The sequence below is a fragment of the Chelonoidis abingdonii genome, chromosome 11 (genome assembly GCF_003597395.2).
Source record: "Chelonoidis abingdonii isolate Lonesome George chromosome 11, CheloAbing_2.0, whole genome shotgun sequence".
NCBI lineage: Eukaryota > Metazoa > Chordata > Testudines > Testudinidae > Chelonoidis > Chelonoidis abingdonii.
In genome coordinates, this window is record NC_133779.1 from 3091108 (window position 1) to 3113367 (window position 22260).

The following is a 22260-nucleotide window of genomic DNA, read 5'->3' on the forward strand; positions in this document are numbered from 1 at the left end:
GGAGAGAGCCCCCTACTTTGCTCCCTAGCATTGCACTGGGGCCAGCAGCCCTGCACAGAAGCGGCTCAGCTTAGGAGAGCACCTAGGAAGGTGAGCAGGCAGGAGGTTGCAAGGCGGGCGGCTACTGCACTGAGACCTCCTGATATGCCCCAGTGCAAAAACATATCCCTGACAGCTGACTGTGACCCCCTCTCAGCCAAGCTGCAGGCAACGGCCCACTGCCATAAACCGTTATAGGGAGTGGTGTGAGTGCTGCACTCTGCCCCAGAGGCAGCTGCATTTCAGCCAGAGGAAAAACTCCTGAGGCAAGATACCTGGGTTCTATTCCTGGCTGGTCCTCCTGCATTTTGTGCCTCAGTTCCCCCTCCCCTCCTTTGTCCATTTAGGCCCAGGGCCTCAATAAGAACTTGGATACTTAATTCGCATTGCCAGCGGCTGGGCCTAAGCCCTATCCCTCACCCTGCGTATGTACCATAATACACTGAATAGCAACCACAAACCCTCCCACCACCCACGCTCCACCAGGCCTTGCGTTTTCAGAGGTTCTCTTTTTTTTATTTAAAGAAAGAGTAACCAAGCGGGCCAAAGTCCTTTTTATAGCCCTCCCTTGATGTGGGGAAGGTCATATAAATATATAGCCCCTGATGTAGGCAGAAGGTTCACAAGTTTAAGGTCACTTCCCCTTTAAGCAGGGATTCCCACGAGCTGCGTTCCTGGCCCTAGAGAGAAGTGGTAAAGCTCCTAGCATGGTATTGGAACAGCCTCAGATGGGGGGGGGGGAACTAAAGGGCTGGTTAGTTATATTCATCTGGATTTGGGGGTGTGGGGGGGCTGGTGCAGCCCCTGGGATGGAGGATGACTCCAGGCAAGCTGCCTCTCCCCCCACTCCCTACCATGCCCCTTGAGCGATGTTTGCCAGCCCTGCCCCAGAGAGGATATTAGATTTGTTTTTCCCTTTCCTCCTGGCTGAGTTTGCTCACAGAGGGGCAGCTCTTCTCACTCTTTCTCCCTAGGCTGTGGCCTCCCAAACCCGTATGGCACAGGCCCACCCCGCCCCGAACAGTTCCTGCGCGCTGGACCGCAGCGTCCTGAACCATCCCCACCCCTGCCCTGGGCTGCAGCTGGGAGCAGACATGACCAACATGGCCCCAAGGCTCGTAGAGTTCTGAGAGAAGGAAAGGCCGTCCCGGCTCAGGACACCTACTCCCTCAAGCTGTGCCCTGCAAAGATGGGGACACCCCATCCGCCCTAGCCACGTTAGGATTGTCCCCTCCCCAGTCAGTTCCCCTGGGCTTCGGCTGTTCCTAGTTATAAGTTAATGGGGCTTCCACGCTTTCCGCTGGCTGCTCCAGCACCTGTTTGCTCCGACCCTTGGGAAGTTTGAGTTTGTTTTTAACCCAGGCGTCCCAACATATTAGGACCTGGGATGCTCTGGGGAGAGTCCAGCCTCAGTCCCGAGGTCACTGGACTTTGGATGCATGGACTGGACGCTCCCATCCAGGCAGCCTCTGATTGCACCGTCTCTCCACTGGCCTTACATTGGGTCTTGAGCAGGAGTCGGGCCGTCACCCTCCAATGGAGCTTCTGGCTCCTCTCCCTTCAGCTTGTAAACGAAGCAGCTGGAGGCGCTGTGGGATTTGAGGGATGCCGAGCGGATCTGCTGGGGGCGACTGTCCCCCGCCAGGAGCTGGGAGGTGCTATCCGTCACCAGGAAGAGACCATAGGCCTCCGGGTTGGAGACGCCATATTTCTTGCTGCATATCATACACACTGAGGCCGCTGTCATGTGGGCAGGGACGGAGATGGCCTTCTGGTTCGTGAAGGGCTCTTGGAAGGAGACATAGAGTATATCCTAAGAGAAGAAGGAGAGAGGGAAAAAGATAAATCAGCAGACCAGAGGCTACGGTGATGGGCACCCTGTACAAACCATAGACAGATCAGATTACAGAGAGAGTGGGTACGGCACTGGACTGGGACTTGCGAGATCTGGGCTCTATTCCTGCTGAGTGATCTTGGACAAGTCCTGTCGCCGTTCGTGCCTCAGTTTCCCCTCCCACTCTTTGTCTAGGTGGGAGGTGCTAAAGGAGCACTCAAGGACGATAAGGCCATTGCAGAGAAACTAAATGAATTCATTGCATCGGTCTTCACGGATGAGGATGTGAGTGAGATTCCCAAAACAGATCTGAGGAACTGTCCCAGACTGAGGGATCATTAGAGGAAGTTTTGGAACAAATTGATAAATTAAACAGCAATAAGTTACCAGGACCAGATGGTATCACCCAAGAGTTCTGAAGGAACTGCAATTTCACAGTTGAGAACTACTAACTGTAGTCTATAACCTCTTATTTAGATCGGCTTCTGTACCAGATGACTGGACAGCTAATGTGATGCCAATTTTTAAAAACAGCTCCAGAGGAGACCCCAACAATTACAGGCCTGTAAGCCTGACTTCAGTACCAGGCAAACTGGTTGAAACTATAGTAAAGAACAAAATTGTCAGACATAGAGATGAAGATAATTTGTTGAGGAAGAGTCGACATGGTTTTAGTAAAGGGAAATCATGCCTCACCAATCTACTAGAATTCTTTGGGCATCAACAAGCATGTGGCCCTAGGGGATCCAGTGGATATAGTGTACTTAGATTTTCAGAAAGCCTTTGACAAGGTCCCTCACCAAAGGCTCTTATGCAAAGTAAGCTGCTACGGGGTAAGAGGGAAGGTTCTCTCCTGGATTGGTAACTGGTTAAAAGATGGGAGACAAAGGGTAGGAATAAATGATCAGTTTTCACAATGGAGAGAGGTAAATAGTGGTGTCCCCCAGGGGTCAGTACTGGGACCAATCCTTGTCAACATATTCATAAATGATCTGGAAAAAGGGCTAAACACTGAGGTGGCAAAATTTGCAGATGATACAAATTAACTCAATAGTTAAATCCCAGACAGACTGCGAAGAGCTACAAAAGGATCTCTCAAAACTGGGTAACTGTGCAACAAAATGGCAGATGAAATTTAATGTTGATAAATGCAAAGGAATGCACATAGGAAAACATATTCCGACCTATTTATATAAAATACTGGGGTCTAAAATTAGCTGTTACCGTGCAAGAGAGAGATCTTGGAATCACTGTGGATAGTTCCCTGTAAACATCCACTCAGTGTGCAGTGGGCATCAAAAAGGTGAACAGAATGTTGGGAATAATCAAGAAAGGGATCGATAATAGGACAGAAAATATCATGCTGCCTCTATATAAATCCATGGCACATCCACATCTTGAATACTGCGTGCAGATGTGGTTGCATCATCTCAAAAAAGATATATTGGAATTGGAAAAGGTTCAGAAAAGGGCAACAAAAATGAGTAGGGATATGGAACGGCTTCTGTAGGAGGAGAGAATAATAAGACTTGGACTTTTCAGCTTGGAAAAAGAGACAGCTAAGAGGGGATATGCTAGAGGTCTATAAAATCATGACTGGTGTGGAGAAAGTAGATAAGGAAGTGTGGTTTACTACTCATAACGCAACAACTAGGGGTCACCAAATGAAATTAATAGGCACCAGGCTTACAGCAAATAAAAGGAAGTATTTCTTCACACAATGCACAGTCAGCCTGTGGAACTCCTTGGCCTTCACAACATCCTCTAGCTAGACCATAACAGGGTTCAAAAAAGAACTAGATAACTTTATGGAGGATAGATCCATTAATGGCTATTAGCCAGGATGGGCAGGGATGGTGTCCCCGGCCTCTGTTTGCCAGAAGCTGGGAATGGGGGACAGGGGATGGATCATTTGATGATTCTCTGCTCTGCTCATTCCCTCTGGGGCACCTGGCATTAGCCACTGTCGGAAGACAGGATTCCAGGGTAGATGGACCCTTGGTCTGACCCAGTAGGGCCGTTTTTATGTTCTTATGTCTATTTAGCATGTAAGCTCTTTGGAGCAGGAGCTGCCTCTGACTGTGCAGCGCCTGGCACAACAGGGGCCCTATCTCAACTGAGGCCTCTAGGTGCTACCGTAATACACCTAATAACCAACCACAAGTGGATCAAGAGAAAGAGTCAACCATTCGAGGCAGCTGTGACTAACTCATTAACATTTACAAACTTGATAGCTTTACACAGAGTGAAGCTTTGTTACTCAGCTTTCCGTCTTCACCATTCTCTCTGTGAATAAGGGGGATGTGCCTTTAAGAAGGCGAGACTTTATGACCCCGACTCCTTGGAGGAGCTGTGTGTATATAAACAAGGCCAGACACATGGCTGGTAGCTACAGGCTGCCTCTCGGCGGGCTGCTCATAACAACGGGATGGCGGGCGACTAAAACTCAGACTCCGCTGTTCCCGAAACACTGGAGATGAAGGAGAATCTCCCTTAGCTTTTCATGTTGGGTCTATGACACATGCACAGCTGAGCAATTCCATCTCCGTGCGGAGGGGGAAGAGGAATGGTGCACAGACATGCACGACAGCTCATTGTAACATCCAGAAGCCCGTTAGTCCTTCCAGCCCCAGGGGCTTTCGCAAAATACGGGTCTGTAGAACGCTCAACTATGAACTTGTCACTCTGGTTTATGGGCAAGCAGCAGAACTATGCAGCGCTGATCAGCACCAGAGGTAGGGGGCATCACCCATCTGGAGTACAAAGTTATTATCTAGCTTATATACATGTTCTGAAACACACTGAGAACCCACTTCTCCATAGGATTAAGCATTTTGGGATTCGTTCATTGGGATCCCAGATTCCCAGTTCACGCACCTGCTGCACACGGCTCACTCTCCTGTCTTTTCTCCTACTACACCTCTACCCTGATATAACGCGACCCGATATAACACGAATTCGGATATAACGCGGTAAAGCAGTGCTCTGGGGGGAGGGGGGGGAGAGCGGGGCTGCACACTCTGGCGGATCAAAGCAAGTTCAATATAACGCGGTTTCACCTCTAACGTGGTAAGATTTTTTGGCTCCCGAGGACAGCGTTATATCGGGGTAGAGGTGTAGCGATGCATTTGACATGTTCCCAAGGCGACTGCGAATTCATGCTTTCGTTCACGGTTGCGTGTCCTTGCTCAGAATAAACCGATCATCCCATTTTTCACAGATGGGGAAACTGAGTCACAGAGAGGCGAAGGGACTGACCCCCAAGATCACCCAGCAAGTCAGGGCCAAAGAACCCAGGAACCCTGGCTCCCTGTATCCCCTGTTGTAACCAGTAGACCAGGCTACCCTCCTAGACCCAGCGATAGAACCCAGGAGTCCTGACTCCAAGCCTGCTCTGCTGCTTTGATCCGCTAGACCCCTCCCAAAGCTAGAAGTAACTCAGAGACCTGACTCCCATCCTTGCCCCTGGCATAACCACTAGACCCCACTCTCTTTGCAGAGTTGGGCATAGGACCCTGGAGTCCTGCCCCCCATTCCCTCCATTCTAACCACTAGCCACCCCCACCAGAGGCAGGTAGAGAACCCAGGAGCCCCCTTAGAGCGGCGACCTCCCCAGTGCAGCTGCCTCTACCTGGGAGCGGCGCCGGTTGTGTTGGTTGTGGTGGATGGTGCGCCGGCGCTGCCACCGGTGGATGGAGTCCTGTGCTTCAGTGCTGATCTGCCGGGTTACCATGGCTGACTGGAAGTTGCTGATGTGGTAAAGAGCCCCGAACCAGGTGGTGAGGTAGTAGCCGCCTGCAGGAGGGGGGGAGGAATGTGGGGCTCAGATGTCAGGGGCCCGTGGGCATGCCCGTCGCTGCTAGGGGCTGGCTCACAGAGAGGATAAAAGGCCTACTACCGCTGCCAGTGAAGGGAGACCCCCCCCCCCCCAGTCTCCATGGCCTGTGCTTCTCACTCACAATCCTGAGCTGCAAGGAGTTGGGTAGCACCAGCTTCCCCACCAAGCCCTGCGAGACCTCACAAACTCAGCTCAGCCAAGGAGCCATTGGGGGGCCCCCTGGGCACTGCTGACCAGGGCATGGTTCGACCTCAGCAGCCGGCTCCCAACCCTACGAGCCACCGGGTCAGCCAGCCCGGCTGCAGGCTCACCCCTAGCAGGGGTGTCCAGGAGCAGCCTGCAGGTCCCCAGCCCAGCTGGGGAGGGATGGGGCAAGGGCTCTGACCTTCTCCCTGCAGCTGGCTGGGGTCCAGCAGCTCCATCATGTACTCCACGTCCAGCTGCACCGCGACGATGTCACACTTCACCAGGACGTAGGTCAGCACAGGCAGGAAGTCGTCCGCCCCGTAGATCTCTGGGCAGAGAGAGACACTTGGTGAGAATGCCCCCTGTGGCGCCAGTCCCAATACCCCGGGGGGTGGGGTCTCGATCCCCCCTCCCCGCAGGGGCCAGTCCCAATACCCCAGGGCGACCGATCCCACCCCCGCAGGGACCAGCCAATACCGGGGAGAGGGGGTTGATCCCACCCCCCCACAGGGGCCAGTCCCAATACCCCAGAGGGGCCGATCCCACCCCCCACAGGGGCCAGTCCCAATACCCCAGGGGGGCCGATCCCATCCCCCCCGCAGGGGCCAGTCCCAATACCCCAGCGGGGCCAGTCCCAATACCCCAGCGGGGCCAGTCCCAATACCCCAGGGGGGCTGATCCAACCCCCCCCACAGGGGCCAGTCCCAATACCGGGGGCGGGAGGGGGTCGATCCCACCCCTAGCAGGGGCCAGTCCCAATTCCCTGGAGTGGGGGGGAATAATTCCATCCCCCCTGTGGGGGCCATCCCAATATGCCAAGTTACAGGATGACCACAGTATCCCACACAATCCCCTTCCCTCCCCCCCCACCCTCCCGCCTGAAACAGAGACCCGTCAAGGCTGGGGGCGGAGATGGCAGCTCAGACACAATTTGCAGGGACAGGGGCAGACAGGGCTGTCTCAGGGAGGGGGTAGGACGCCATCTTTGGGGGCTGGCAAAGTGAGTTCCCACGTGGTAGTGAGGATTCCCCCGGAGTGGGGGGCAGGTTTCCTGGGCAGCCTCCCCTACCCTTGCCACCAGTGCCGTGGTTCATGGCCTCGTAGATCAGCTTGCAGGCCTTGAGCAGCTGGGCCTCCTTCTTCTTGGGCGAGTAGGCCTGGTGCATCTGGAGCAGCTTGGCCTGGATGCGCTCGAGGGCCGGGGCGTCGGGGACGCTGGCCGTCACCCCCAGCTCCGCCAGGCTCTGGCGGCCCATGCTCAGCTGGTGATCGCGCAGCTTCTGCAGGCTCCCGTCCCGGCTGTGGAACTCCAGGAGCTGGCCGTAGATGCAGTCCCGCAGCGGCTTCAGGACACACTTGTACAGGGCCGCCTCCACCACGGAGCCTGGGGGGGGGAGATGGAGAGAGGGGGATGGGGGGGCAGGCAGGGGGTGTGCAGCACAGGGCAAGAGTTTGGGGGCTCCGGATCAGGAACCTCATCTCCATTGGGCCTGCTACATGGGGGCTGGGGCCCAGGAGGGCAGAGGCAGCTGCAAAAGTGACAAGGGGAGTGGGGTCTAGTGGTTAGAGCAGGGGGGGCTGGGAGCCAGGACTCCTGGGTTCTCTCCCCAGCTCTGGGAGGGGAGTGGGGGCTAGTGGTTAGAGCAGAGGGGGCTGGGAGCCAGGACTCCTGGGTTCTCTCCCCACCTCGGGGAGGGGGAGGGGAGTGCGACACCACACACCCCAACCCCAAAGCACTTTGTTCTCTCCGTTAAAGCATCGCTAACACCATGGAGCTGGGACCCATTATCCGCCAACCTGCCCGAGCCGCCTGGCTCCCTGGCCTGGCACCAAGCTGTCCTCCCCCGGGAGTGGGGGGAGCCTCTGGGCCCCCCCACAGCACCAAGGGACCAGGCGTGGTTCCCCTTTAAGAGTTCTCCTCCCTTCCGGCCCCCCCAATCCCCTCCCAGCCCTCAGCTTCCTGCCCAAGCGCTCACTGACACCCCGGAGCAGGAGCGGATGCTGCAGCGGGCTGGGGGTGGTTTGACCACAGTGGCCCTTCCGGCTGCATTTATAAACAGCGCTTCTCTTCCTGGAGGGGCTATTTATAACCCGGGGGGGTGGGGGCGCTACTAGCTTACCCGTGACAGGCTCCATCTCGGGAGGGGGGGTCTATTCAGGGGCCCTTCCCCCACCAATTGCCGGAGCCAACCAAGATTGGGTGGAGTCTGGGCAACCCCCCCACAGCATGTCACACCCGCACCCTGGCGATGGGGGGGCGGGAGGTAAAATCTGTCTGTGGCCTGTTCAGGCCTTGGGCACTCTGCTGAGAAATTGTGCAGCCGCGAAGCGGGCTGAGACCCAGCAATCTTCTTCAATGCAAGAGACCCGGGGTGGGGGGGAATCACTGGAGGGGGGCTGCTGGCACAGGCTGGATCTAAAGCAGTGACCTCAAGGTGGGATCCTCCTGCCCCCCGCCAGCTCCCAGCCAATTCCCATCCTCCCACCCAACTCCCAGCCCCTCATCCTACTGCCCCCACATACTCAGCCTCCAGCCACTGCCCCTTGCAACTCGAACCCAAAACCCAACTCCCTGCCCACCCCCCCATACCCAAATCTCAACCCGCCCCCACAAACCCAGCTCTCAGCCAGCCCCATCCTCCCGCCCGCCCCATACCCAGCTCCCAGCCAGTCTCCATCCTCTTGCCCTCCCCGTACCCAAGAGGCCCCTTGGGGGGTGGGATGGGAAATCACTGGAGGGGGGCTGCTGGCACAGGCTGGATCTAAAGCAGTGACCTCAAGGTGGGATCCTCCTGCCCCCCCAGCTCCCAGCCAATCCCCATCCTCCCGCCCCCCATCCTACTGACCCCACATACCCAGCCTCCAGCAACTGCCCCCTACAATTCGAACCAAAACCCAGCTCCCAGATGCTTCCCCTCCCCAGCTCACAGACACCCTACCCCCTTGAGCCAGATGCCCAGTTCCCAGCTGATGCCCCCCACCCCTTGGCCCCCCCCATCCAGCAACTCCCATACCCAGCGGACCCCCCGCCGTGCCCCGTACCCAGGTCCATCTCCTCGAGGTCCCCGTACTCCCAGGCGTCCTGCAGCTCCGAGCTCTCACACAGGTAGCCCTTGAGGCTGCTGATCATCTGGCGGATCTCCTGCAGCAGGTCAGTGCTGGTGGAGTGCCGGGCCGCCCCGCCCCGCAGCACGTGCCCCACGAAGTTCTGCACCAGGCCCCCAACGTAGGAGGCCGGCTCCTGCGTCAACTCCTGGATCCGCTTGGCCAGCCGGCGCTCAGCCGAGAGGAAGCTGGTCAGGGCGCTGCCCACGGCTGACAGCCGGTTCAGGACCCGTCCCGGCAGCGCCGCCGACTGGTGCTTCTTGCGGGGCGTGGCCGGGTGCGCATCAGCCTCCTCTTCCACGCTGCTGACCGACAGCGAGTCCAGCTCAGGGATGGGCGGCAGGAGCAGGCTGTCCCTGGGGCCCAGCAGCGAGGACTCCGAGTAGGACTTCTTCAGCACCCAGGGCGCGTCTGAGGCCCCCTCAATCCAAGAGACCCGGTGCGGGGAAGCCGGGCCCTCCTGCCTCTCAGCTGGCGGTGGGGACGGCAAATCCTCAGACATGGTCCAGGCCGGACGGCGCACCAGTAGCTTCCGTTTCACTGAGGCCGGTGGGGCATCATTGCCTGCGGGGGAGAGCGGGGGCGTTGAGGGTCTGGTCTCGCTCCCCCAGTGGCAGCCCCCAGGAGTGTGGCTTGCACCCGTTGCCCCGGGCAACGCCCCATAGAGGATGGGATTCCCAGGATAACAACCTACTACAAGGCTCGCTGCAAAAGGGAGCGACTCCTTCTAGTCTAGCTGGCCGCCCCCCTCCCTACCTCTGATCCTGAGTGCAGGGCAGTTCCACACCCCAGGAGCCTGCAATATGTGGGGAGGCCCTGTGGGAGAGGGGAAAGGGAGCGGACCAAGCACTAAGGGTCAGCCAGAGTAGGCGTGTTACCCAGATGCCACAACCCCGCTGCGTCCCAGCACCCACCCGCCCTCCAAGCCTGATCCCAACAGCTCCACCCCCAAACCAGTGCCTCTGGCACTGACCTTTGCCCGGCTCCCCCTCTTTCCCGGGCTCTGGGGCTCCCAGCTGGTCCGTCTCAGCGTCAGTGGGCGCCAGCGGCTTGTCCAACAGGCCGGGCCCTTGCCCGTTCCTCAGTCGGATGGTGCCCCCTCTCTCAGGCAGGTGGAACGGGGGTAGTACCCCGGCGGGGAGCCAGCCCTCACTGCTGTGCTCCGACAGGAAGAGCGGATTGATGATGCAGAGCGCCCCGTCCTCCGACGTCACCTGGATGCAGCAGACTGGGGCGCTACTCTCTGGGGGGCTGGGGGGCTCGGGGCTGGACCCCATATTCTCTCCCTCCTCCTCGCCTGTGGCCGATGGCTTAAAGGGAGGACTCCAGAACCCTGCCATGGACACCGGGTAGCAGGAGACAGATGTGAGCCTATGGGCAGACGGAACCCAGCTGGGGGGGTCCGCGCTGTGTGCCCCGCTCTCATGCTCTGGGGCTTATTAGTTAAAGTGGGGTGGGGTGGGGTGGAAGACAGGACTCCCGAGTTCTATCCCAGCTCTGGGAAGGGAGTGATGTCTAGTGGTTAGAGCAGGGGGGCTGGGAGGCAGGATTCCTGGGTTCTATTCCCAGCTCTGGTAGAGCAGTTGGGTCTAGTGGTTAGAGCAGGGGGGCTGGGAGCCAGGACTCCTGGGTTCTATTCCTAGCTCTGGTAGGGGAGTGATGTCTAGTGGTTAGAGCAGGGGGGCTGGGAGGCAGGATTCCTGGGCTCTCTCTCACCCGGCTCCATACAGAGGTTGGATACTGACCCGACATGACCCCATTCCCCCCGCCCCGCCCCTCCCCCAAGTGAAGATGTCCGGCTTCCTCAGGGAGGCCCTGGCTGGGGGTGAAATCACCCTGGGGCGAGCACTCACTCATGCCCAGGGCTGCGCAGGCGTCCAGTTCGGCCCTGCCGAGGCGTTGCAAGGTGGCCGGGAGCCGCAGCGGGAGGGGCAACACGTCCCTGCAAGCAAGAGACACCAGGAGTCGGTTAGTGGAGGGCCGCAGGGAGAAGGGGGAGTGCACCAAGGACCCCCCCATACGCCCGAACTGGCCAGGGCCCTGCCCGAACTGGCACCATCCAACCTCCCCCCGGACGCCCGCTCCGGCCAGGGCCCCCCCGGATGCCTGGAATGGAAGAAGCAGGGGCACTGCAGAGGAGGGGCATGCCCCACGCTGGGCGGCTGCAGGAGGAAGTCACCGTGGCCACCCTGCCCCCACCCCGCAGCTTCCTCAAACCCAGGCCAGCGCCCATGACTTCCACTTCCCAGAGCATTGGGCTAGGGGTCGGCAATGCCCTCATCCCTGAAGGGCACATCTCCCCCATCACACACCCACATCCCCTCGGCTGGGTACTTTTCACCCGACTTGGGGTGGGGGCAGGTTACTGGGTCTTTAAGAGTTGAGTGGGGGAGGGTGTCAGGAGTCCTGGCTCTACCCACTAGACACCACTCCCCTCCCAGAGCTGGGGAGAGAACCCAGGAGTCCTGGCTCCTAGCCCCCCGCCGCTTTAACCCACCAGTCCCCACTCCCCTCCCAGAGCTGGGGAGAGAACCCAGGAGTCCTGGCTCCCAGCCCCTAACTGATAGAGGCAAAGGCCCAGCCCTGGGGACAGGAGAGCAGAAACTCAGGGGAAGTGTCACCAGTCCCCTCCCGTCCCGCTCACCTGCTCACAGATAGGAAGGCGACCAGTTCCAGTAGACCCAGGAAGCGCAGTTGGGACCCTTCCAGGCAAACAGCTGGAAGAGAGAGAGAGATGGGGTCTGAAACACAGAGCAGGACCCCAGTGCAGCCAAGAGGCTGGGGGGCAGAGGGGGCTCCAGAAGGCTGGCCTGACAGCAGAAGCCAGCTGGAAGTTTTCCCCAGTCAGGGGAGAGTCTCTTGAGCTCTTAAGAAGCAGCTTGTTTTGGGGTGGGACACGTCACAGCTCAGGTTGGTTCCAAAGGGTGAGTTGGGGGGGGGGGGGATTTGAGTGACAGGGCCTCCAGTGCCTGACCCGCTCCCCAGTCTGTGCTCCCCATAGTACCAGACTGCCAGAAACCCTCCCTGATCCCAAGTGCCCATTGGTGAATCAGACACACTAAGAAATGAAGAAACAAGATGACGCGGAGAGTCCATGGCAGAGCAGGAAAGGAACTCAGGAGTCCTGGCTCCCAGCCCCAGCCCCGCTCTACCCACTAGACCCCACTCCCCTCCCAGAGCTGGGGAGAGAACCCCAGAGTCCTGACAACCAGCCCCCTCCCTGCTCTAACTACTAGAATAGTGGTTCTCAAACTTCTCTTTCCCTGTGGACCACTTGAAAATTGCTCAGGGTCTCGGCGGACCATTTGATGATCTTTCCAAATGTCGTTTGTATCTTTACCTAACTATTGTAAAGCGCTTTGGATAAAAGCACTATATTGAAAAAAAACCTTAATAATAATTAACGTTTTTGTTCTACAAATAAAAGCACAACTCGTTTTTATATCAGCAGTTTTATCTTTCTAATGTGATGCAAGTGCCCTTTCTCTCCTGCCGCGGCAGCGCCCAGCTGGGGCTGGGAAGAAGGGGTGTCTCTCCCCTGCTGTGGCAGCCCCCCAGCTGAGGCTGGGAAGGGGGGGGTCTCTCTCCGGCAGCCGCAGCTGCGGAGCTGGGGAAAGTCGCCTCTTTCTCTGCCCGCCACAGCCCTGCACGTCCCAAATTCCCCCCACCCCCTCTTCTCATCCCACCGACCCCTCTCATTGACCCCCTATTCCTCCCAAAGCCACCACCTCACCTTACACGTGCGTCTGCTGGGTGGCCCGTCATTCTCTCGTGTGTGGCCTCCCAGGGAATAGGAACCCAGTCCGGCCCTTAGAGGGAACTAGCCACGAACCACCTGAATGGAACTCACTGGTGGTCCCTGGACCACAGTTTGAGAACCTCTGCACTAGCCCCCAACTGCCCTCCCAGAGCTGGGGAGAGAACCCAGGAATCCTGACACCCACTCCCCCCACGCCTGCCCCGGCTCTAACCACTATCTGGCATTGTCCAGCACTCGTTTAAATCAGGTACAAGCCTGGGCTGTTTCCTGATGTGCCCAGCCGTGGTCCACACCGACCCCTCAAGGGCAAGGCCGAGGCCCTGGCTAGCTCTAGCGTGGCAGTACCCCGGTCTGTTCCCTTCAGGACTGCCCCGAGTAACCCCTGCCCCGGGCACAAAACACGTCTGCAGAGATCAGCAGAGATAAGCTGCCTCGACACTTCCCAGAAGCGAGGAGGAAGCTACGACAGGCTGCCTGATGCCAGCACAGGGTGGGAGCGTGGGCCTGGCTGAGGGCTTCACATCACTAACCCTGGGGCTGATGGAGGTTCTGGCTGGGGACAGAACCCAGGAGTCCGGGTGGGGAAGATTTTTCTATCTACCTGCTTGACCTTGAGCCCAGACCTGCCATCGCTCTGTGCCTCAGTTTCCCCACCCGCCCGCCCCAGCCAGCTCTGCAGCAAGAAAGCACAGTGCGGGGAGCTTGACTCCACCTCCGGCAGCTGCCGCCTCTCCCCAGCAGATTCACAGGCCCCCATCCTTCCAACACCCCCAGCTATGAGAGGTCCACAACTTGCAGTCCCCCTGGGCTGCCAAGCCAGATGCACTTTTGAGAGAGGCCTGGCAGAAGCACCAGACAGGGAGCTCGGACACCTGGGTTCCATCCATCCATCCTCAGCTCCTTTACCAGGAAGAAGGAAACGGGTTGATGGAGGCAAAGGCGCTGCTGGCTGGGAATGGGAACCCAGGAATCCTGGGTTTAATCCCTTCCCTGCTCCCTCCCTCTGTACAACCTTGGGTCAAGAGCTGTCAGCTTCCCGTGCCTCATTTTACCCCATCTATCCTAAACAGGGGGATGATTTAACCTCCCCACTAAGATGTCGTAAATGGCGGGAAACTGAGGCACAGAGAGGTGAACAGAGTTTCTCAAGGCTACACAGTGAATTAGGAGAAAAGAACCAGGAGGTCTGGCTCCCAGCCCCCCCCCCCCGCTCTAACCACTAGACCCCACTCCCCTCCCAGCACCAGGGATAGAACCCAGGCGTCCTAGCTCCCAGCTCACCCCCTGCTCTAACCACAAGACCCCACTCCCCTCCCAGAGCCGAGGAGAGAACCCAGGAGTTCTGGCTCCCAGCTCCCAGCTCTAACCACTAGACTGAATTCCCCTCTAGCTGGGCGCTGCCCTTTCCTGCCCCACATACCTCACCAAGGAAACATGAGCTGGGCAGGGGTGAAGCTCAGAGGCTTGTGCTGAAACCCAGAGCAGCATTGCCGTCAGGAGCAGCCAGCTGCGTCCTGGGGGGTGGGTGGGTCTAGTCTGCAGCCCTTCCCCTGGGGTCCCCAGCACGCATCAGATCCTTCCCCCTTCAGGCTTTTGCTATAGCTGGGGCCCTTCCTTTTTCTTGTACAGCAGGAGGAAACGATGTCACAGACCTCAGGATTTTATGGGCCAGTTGTATTATCCAGCTGCTGTTGAGGCAGTGGTGACTAGTGGTTAGAGCAGGAAGAACTGACGTCTGGACTCCTGGGTTCTATCTGCAGTTCGGGGAGGGGAGCAGGGTCTAGTGGTCAGAGCAGGGGGGACTAGACATCCGGACTCCTGGGTTCTATTCCCATCTCTGGGAGAGGAGTGGGGTCTAGTGGTTAGAGTGTGTGTGGGAGGGGGCTTGGAGCCAGGACTCCTGGGTTCTTTCCCCAGCTCAGAGAGGGGAGTGGTGTCTAGTGGGTAGAGTAGGGGGAATGGGAGCTAGGACTCCTGGGTTCTTTCACCAGCTCTGGGAAGGGAGTGAAGTCGAGTGGTTAGTGCAGGGGGAGCTGGGAGTCGAGACTCCTGGGTTCTATCCCCAGCTTGGGGAGGGGAGTGGGGTCTAGTGGTTAGAGCAGTGGGGGCTGAGAGCCAGGACTCCTGCGTTCTATCCCTGGCTCTGCTGACGCACTGCATGAGCCCAGATATGTGGCTCCCGGGGGCTGCCCTGACCTACCCGAGTCATCCTCCTTGATCTGGAAACGGCAGACGACTCCAGCTCCGTGCCCCTCTCCGCTGCTCTGCACCGACAGTGCCTTGAGCTCCCCACTCCCCGTGCCGGTCACCAGGAACGTCTGGGGACGGGAGAGAGTTCGGTGGGTTTAGAAGGGAACAGGCCGGTGGGTCTGGCTGGGGCACCAGGGCCTGGCTTTGGAGGCCGGTTTGTGGGGTCCCCAGCTGAGATGGGGAGCAGTTTGGCTCTCTCCACGCCCCACAGGGCTTGGTTTGTTCCCAAAGCGTGCAGTTCCCAGTCTGACCCCTGCCAGCCAGGAATGGTGCTAATGGCAGCCCCAAGGCATTAGCCACCCCAATGCCAACCCTCCACGTGGCAGGAGTGAGGACAAGATGAGGGTGTAGCCCCTAACCCCCAGTCGCCCACCTTACAGCCCCACGCAGCCACCTGTTTACAGCCCCACCCACCTTACAGCCCCACCCACCTTCAAACACTACCCACCTCACAGCTTAAAGTCCTGCCCACCTTAGAGCTCCACCCAGCCACCACCTTATACCCCTGCCTGGTCCCACACCCCTGGCCAGCCACTTACCCCAGGCGGCTGCATCCTCAGCAGCTCCGTGGCTTGCTCCAGGCCCAGGCTGAGCAGCTGCCAGAGCCCCCGGGTCAGCAGGAGCCTCTCCAGGAGCGTCAGGGGGGCCAGGGGCTGGCCTCCCGCCGGGGCCTGGCACTGGCCATTCTGCAGCCGGCGCTGGGGACTGCGCGCAAACACACAAGAGGCATTGAGCTGGGGGTGGGCATCGGCCACGCCTTGGAGGTCCGTCCAGCCAATGAGAGGGTGTGGCGGTGCCTCTGGCTAGCCTCCCACTGGCCAATGCGGCAGCGCTGTCCCGGCTCCTGCTCGTGCAGTTGAATTTAGCTCGGCATGAAAAGCCGTGGCTGGGTGGCCCAGACACCTGGCTTCTAGCTGGTCGCAGGAGATCCCAGTCCACCCCCACCTCCTGCTCTGAGGAGCTGTGGGCCTGTTCTCTACCCCCTTGCCCACAGCAATGACTTCTCTGCACTGTATCAGTTCCTAAGGATCCGTGCAACCACTGGACCGTAGCTTGAAATACACATGCACACGTGTCAAGAATTTAAGGCGCCGGATGGCACTCAGGGCATGTTGGGTCAATCCCCGGCTCCCTGGGTGAGTCACGGCATCCTGCTGTGCCTCAGTTTCCCCACTTATAAATAGGCGCCATATCCCTTCTTTGTCTAGTTAGATTGCAAACTCATTGGGGGCAGGGACTGTCTCGTATTATGTGTCCATGCAGTGCCAGGCACAATGGGGCCCCCTGATATCTGGCGGGGGGAAAGGAGGGGGTGCTGATGCACCTGGCATGACAGAGGGACCCCGATCTTGCTTGGGGAGGGTCTGCACGGTGCCCAGCATGATGGGGGCCCCAATCTTGGTCAGGGGGGTTAGTGCAGCTCCCAGGATAACAGGATTCCCCCCAATCTAAGTGGTGGTGGGATCAGGCCAGGCCCTGGCATGATAGGGGGGCCAATCTTGGTTGGGGGGCTCTTTGCATGCCTGGCATTAGAGGTCCCCCAGGCTCAGTTGTGCTGTCTAGGTGCTGTTGTAATATTTTATCTCACACCCCATCAGGACTGATGGGGGGGACCCTAATATCGCCCCCCCCAAATCTGTAACTGGGTAGGGCCCAGAATACCTGATGAATCAGAGGCCCCAAATTTCTCTGCACCCCGTAACCGTAGTGTCGCCCCCTTTCCCAGTGCTGCTCTGGCCCCAACTTGGACCCTAAAGGTTGCCAAACGGAGCCGGAAGCTACAGACAATCGCTTCTCCTGGCACCGAGCTGTGCGTGGGATGGAGGGACACACACACACACACACACACAACTCCCCATCCTCCTGCGAGGGACGCCTACCCAGCCCCACTGCGAAAGGAACACGGCTCCACCACGTGATGGCTCCCTCCACCCACACACCCTTTGTAACGGCTGAAAAAGCCACCCAGCCACGCTCTCCTCCCCCCGCCCCACCATGGCGGATTTCCAGGCCTCTGGGGACTAGGGGGAGGTGAAGGCCCTGCCGTGTGGGGGCTCCCCGAAGCCAAGGGAGGGTAGAAAGTTACAATGGCCTGAACATGCATTCAAAGGGCTCCCTGAAAAGTGTGTAAACCAGGAAGGGGGCGGGGCATGCACACACCACCCCCTGCACCCCAGCCTACACCTCTCCCCCCCAAACCCCGGGCTCTGCATACCCACACATCTTGAAATCCCATCAAATCTGCTCCCAGCTCAACCTGGAAAGCACCAACTTGTGCATCGGGGAAGAGCAGAACCAGGAAGGGAACGTATCCGTGGCACTGCCTCAGTTTCCCCCATCCATCCCATCTGGCCCTGGCCTCACTGTCCCCATCCACTCCCCATCCTGGGCCCCTCATAGAAAAAGTTTTGCTCCTGGATGTCCCGGACAGCAGAGCGAGGGCTGGGGAAAGCTGCAGAGCTTAGCACAACCCCACACAGGGGCTGACCAATCCCCAACCCCCCCACCAAGGGGGCTAGAACCCAGCTCCTCTTGCTCAGACCCTCAAGCTAAAGGGGAATCCCTATTGACTGGAACCAGTATAGGGCATATGACATGCAGCAGTGGCCCTGGTGCCATCCAGCAGAGGTTGCATACGTACTGTCCAAAACTTGGCTGGATACACACACTCACTCCTGTCTAGAGGTTTGCTTACCAGCTATCATTGTTCCCAGCCCCTGAAGGATCAACATCATCTTCAGCAGACACGTGAGGCATCCTTTATATCCCAGCAGCTGTAACTAACCCATCAGCAGAGGCGGCTTGCTCGGAAACCTGTGTCCCAGGATGCATTTAGGCGCCAGATCCCTCTGCAAGTAGGAGACAACTTTGTAATGGGAGCAGAGGGGGCATGAAGGGCCATTGTGTGGGTGGGTGTTGCCCCCTGCCTGTTGCAGTGTTACTCTCACTCACATTACCCCCTTCAGCCTCTAGGGGTCTCTCTGCACAGCACAGAGGTCCAAGCATCGGCCTGTCCCCTGGTCAACAAGAGAGACACAGCTGGCGCGTGAGCTGTGTTGGGGTATGTTGCTGGGGGGCAGTTCTCAATGCACACCTCCTGTTTCCGGACAACCGTGATTCCGCATGGCGCTACCACTGCCCACGGGCGGGATAACAGCCTCATAGGATCGGACCCAGCCTGACACTTTCTGGTCCTAGGCATTGGCTATTCAGCCTGGGAGTGCCTCCAGGCAGGGCCCAGCTCTTCCTGGGGTGCAATGGGGGGTCCCAGCTTCCAGTGGGGGACTCTAAGTGCTGCAGGCACATACATCAAATAGGGGATGGGTGTCTCTGGGGACCAGAGTCCTTTGTTGGTTGCTGGAGCAGGAGCGCCCCCTGACACAGAGCCAATGCCCCTAAGCCTTACACCGGCCAGGACCCAACTGAGTCCTGGCTCCATGGCTCGCGTACCCCTGAGAGCCGCCCGCTCCCCTGAAACTCCCTGGAGTCCCCCTTGGCACATCAGTCTCTAGAGTGTGCTTGTAAAGGGTTAACAGCCCCCTGCCGACCCCTCTGTGGGCCCAGTTCTGGGGCGCTTGTTCCCCAGTCAAGCCCGAGGGAGCCTTTCCAACGAGTGCTTGGATCAGGGCCCAGGAGCCTCACTGAGTTTAACCCTCCCAACCCCGCCCCTCCCACCTGCAAGCCCATATTCCCAAAGGGGACCGCCAGGCTTCAAAACAAACCCAGCGCTGGTTTCAATCTGCCCAGCGTGTCATCGGGGGAGGCGGAATCATCCCCAAGCTTAGTCACTGGGTAATGGCAACCCCTATTTCAGTTCCTCTGCTCTGCCTAGCATCTGGGTGTGTTCCAGCATCGCCTCCCCTGTAAACGTGAGCCTCCGGCGGCTTAAGTGAGATTGGGCTCACAAATTGGTTCGCAATTGATTAATAATAATTGGAGATATACTAATCTCCTAGACCTGGAAGGGACCTTGAAAGGTCATTGAGTTCAGCCGCCTGCCTTCACTAGATTTTGCAGGGATTTCTTATATAGGCTTCACTAGATTTTGCCCCCTCAAGGGCTGAACTCACAACCCTAGGTTTAGCAGGCCAGTGCTGAAACCACTGAGCTATCCCTCCCCCTCTCTGTGTATTAGGTGTATTACGGTAGCACCAAAAGGCCCCCGACAGAGATCGGGGCCCCCATTACGCTGGGCGCTGCCCGGAACCCAACCGAGATCGGGGCCTGCGTCGCGCCGGGTGCTGCCCGGACCCCGACCAGATCGCAGCTCCCTTGCACTGGCTTCTGCACAGACATAGGGCAAGAGATAGCCCCTTGCCCCAAAGAGCTTCCACTCTCAATAGTCCAAGGGTGGGAGGGGAAACCGAGGCATGGAGCAATGACTTGCCGGGGCTCATGCAGCAGAGCCGAGGCCAGAACCCAGCTCTCCTGAATCCCAGCCCTCTGGGCCACACTGCCTCTTAGCCTGAACTACAGGGAGGGAGCTGACAGGTGTCTGACCCCACAGGTTGGGCTGTGTGTTGCTGCGGCCAGCCATCCGACGGATGAAGGGCCCTGCCAGCTGGTGGGCATCCGGCTGGAGATGCTTCGACTTCTGTCTGATGCCTGAGGGCTCAGTGGAGCAGCTGGGAGTCCAGCGGGCTGTGGATGAGGCCGTCTTTCCACTGGGGCCACGGGCCCCAGCCCGATCTACCTCCCTTCACCCAGATCTCCCGGGTACCGAGCCCTTTGCTGACAGACACCGCCAGGAGAAACCCAGCGAAGGAAGAACGCAGCAAAGCCAAGGGGGCTCTTACCTGGGGCAGGGAGAAGCAGCGGTGGGGAGATCTCCGGCGAGGACGAGAGCGAGGGAGAGGTGATGACGAAGGAGCAAAGGCTGTGATGCCAGGGCTGTGGTTATTATACCTCCGGCAGCCTTCACGTGGTCTCTGGGCCAGGCCAGGCAGAGGGGAAAGGCCACAGGGCACGTGTGAAGGTGAGAGAGGAGGGGGAGGGACCGGCACGTTTGGGTGTCACACTTCTGGCGCCCGCTGGGACCCGGGAGCGCCAGCAACATGGGTGGGGTGCCCTCAGGCGACTCCCCCCGGGACAGCGTGGACAAAAGGGCCAGGTTCTTTGGCATCCATAGCTCAGGATGGGCCCTGGGCTGGGCTAGCAGGGGGCACCGGCGGGCTGGAGGGAGCCCAGGGCTGGGCTGGGTTGGCAGGGGGCTGTGGGTCGGGGGTGAGGGGCACCGGCACAGCTGGTGCGGAGGGAGCCCAGCGCTGTCCCAACAGGTGCACAGCCCTGCAGGGATGCTGCAAAAAGGGACCCAGCCTGCGAGGCCCGTGAAGGGTTTCGCATTTCCTCCCGCGCCTCCTTTATCTGAGCTCACATCTACGCAGTGAAGCTCAGGTGGGGGCCAGCCCCGGGAGCGCTGACTCTTGCACTCGAGTGCTGGGGCCTATGTGGGATGGGGGACTGGGGGGAGGGAAAGGAGCTACTGGAGCAATTCCCCCCCAGGCCTTCCATTGCTCCCCCCTCCCACATCAGAGCCATGGGCCCATCTAGCCCGGTATCCCGGCTGTGTGCCCGCAATGGGCTCTTGGGCCCATCTGATCCAAACCCTCCCCCCAGCCCCCCATGCTCCTGCGCGTTCTCCCCTCGCTCAGCATCTCTGTAACTTTCTGTCTCCTCCCACTCTCGGCCTGCGACAGGAAAACACGTAGCCGCTTTCCCTCCCCGGCTAAAAACGCCACCGGCTGGGGCCGGCCTCCGGTCATGGGCTGGGCTGTGGGTGAAGAGCGGGAAACAGTCTACCCGCCCCCGCCAGGACTATCCCAGCGGGGGGGCGGGGGGAGTCCTTCCCCATCACCTCCAGCAGGGGGAATAGCTCAGTTACCCAGGCAGGGGGCAAAGGGGGGCAATCTAGGGCCCCACTCAGCCGCTCGCCCCACAGCATCAGGCACAGCCCGGGAAAGTCAGAGCTGCGAATTACAGCTGCCCCATGGCAGGGAACCCGGCCTGTCTTAGGGGCAGCTGTCCGCAGGGTGAGATCGGCTGGCTGGGGGGGGAGACTGAGGCAGTAAGTGGGGCTGGGGCAGTGTTGGGGGGTGGGGGGTTCCTCCTTCTAAGCAGCAGGAAGGGATGGACCAGAAGCGAAGCAGAGCTCTCCTGCCCCAGTCCGACCACAAAAGCCCGACTGCTAATACCACGGTCAGCTAGACTTGGGAGTGCCCCAGGCCTGCTCCAACCCATAGCACCCTTGACCTCCCTGAGCTGGGGGCAGAACCCAGGAATCCTGGCTCCCAGCCTGGTCCCTGCTCCAACCCAGAGACCTCATCCCCACTTCCAAAGCCAGGGGCAGAACGCAGGAGTCCTGGCTCCCAGCCTGGTCCCTGCTCCAACCCAGAGACCTCATCTCCACTCCCAAAGCCAGGGGCAAAACCCAGCAGTCCTGACCCCCACCACCCTCCCCGAGCCAAGGGCAGAACCCAGGAGTCCTGGCTCCCAGCCCCCTGCACACACACACCCTCCGAGCCAGGGGCAGAACCCAGGAGTCCTGGCTCCCCCTCCCCCCGTTCTAACCACTAGCCCCTATCTGCCGATAACAGTTCTACTTCCTTTCTGCGGCTCAGCACGTACCTGCTCCGTTCCTCCACAGCTCAGCCACGGTCACCAGAGCTGTTTCGACGCCCGCTCTGTCCCTGCATGGCTGGGAAGGGACGCCAGAGCCCCCGGCCCCTCCCTGCAGGCCAAGCCAGGATGCTGTTTGGTTTGTGTCTGTTCCGGTCTTGCAGTCGAAGGGGTTTCGTAACCCTGCCGCTCGCCTGGACTTGCCGCCTCTGATAGGAGCTCGCCCGGCCTGCTCCAGCATTGACACCCTAGGCGGAGGAGAGGCAGGGCGGCTGGTGGTTGCCCCAGCTCTGGGAGGAGAGTGGAGCCTAGTAGTTACAGCAGGGGAGGGTGGGAGCTGGGATTTCTGGGTTCTCAATTTGGTCTGGGGCCAGTCACTCCTCCCACTCTGTGTGTGCCTCAATTTCCCCCTCTGCAGAATGGGGACAGAAACGCAGAGCTGCCCTCCTGAAGTGACACACGCCAAGCGCAGAGGGCCATGGCGTCGCCTCCCGGCAAGAAACCTCTGACTCAGGGCCTAAGCCTGTCTGCACTGCAGCCAGCAGGACGAGTCCCACAAGGGAAAGGAAACTTGGGCTGGATTCTGATCTCGGCTAAATCCACTCCCAGCGGGTCTATAAGTAACAGCAACTA

At 59.1% G+C, this 22260-nt stretch overlaps 1 protein-coding gene across 2 annotated transcripts; it reads right to left on the minus strand.

The window, feature by feature from the left end:
- Nucleotides 1-533: 533 nt before the first annotated feature.
- RINL (Ras and Rab interactor like) lies at nt 534-21804 on the minus strand. Of its 2 annotated transcripts, none has more exons than XM_032776252.2 (12): nt 21637-21804; nt 17708-17861; nt 15552-15717; nt 14963-15080; nt 11647-11719; nt 10856-10944; nt 9976-10335; nt 8940-9566; nt 6967-7281; nt 6097-6225; nt 5505-5668; nt 534-1852 (listed from the first exon to the last, which is right to left on the minus strand). In XM_032776252.2, the coding sequence occupies exons 2-12, from the start codon at nt 17767-17769 to the stop codon at nt 1535-1537; spliced, it is 2421 nt and encodes an 806-aa protein (XP_032632143.1). In that variant the 5' UTR covers nt 17770-17861; nt 21637-21804; the 3' UTR covers nt 534-1534. The 2 variants fall into 2 exon arrangements, with proteins under 2 accessions (XP_032632143.1, XP_032632140.1); XM_032776249.2 differs by lacking the exon at nt 21637-21804 and adding an exon at nt 19809-20482.
- Nucleotides 21805-22260: the final 456 nt, after the last annotated feature.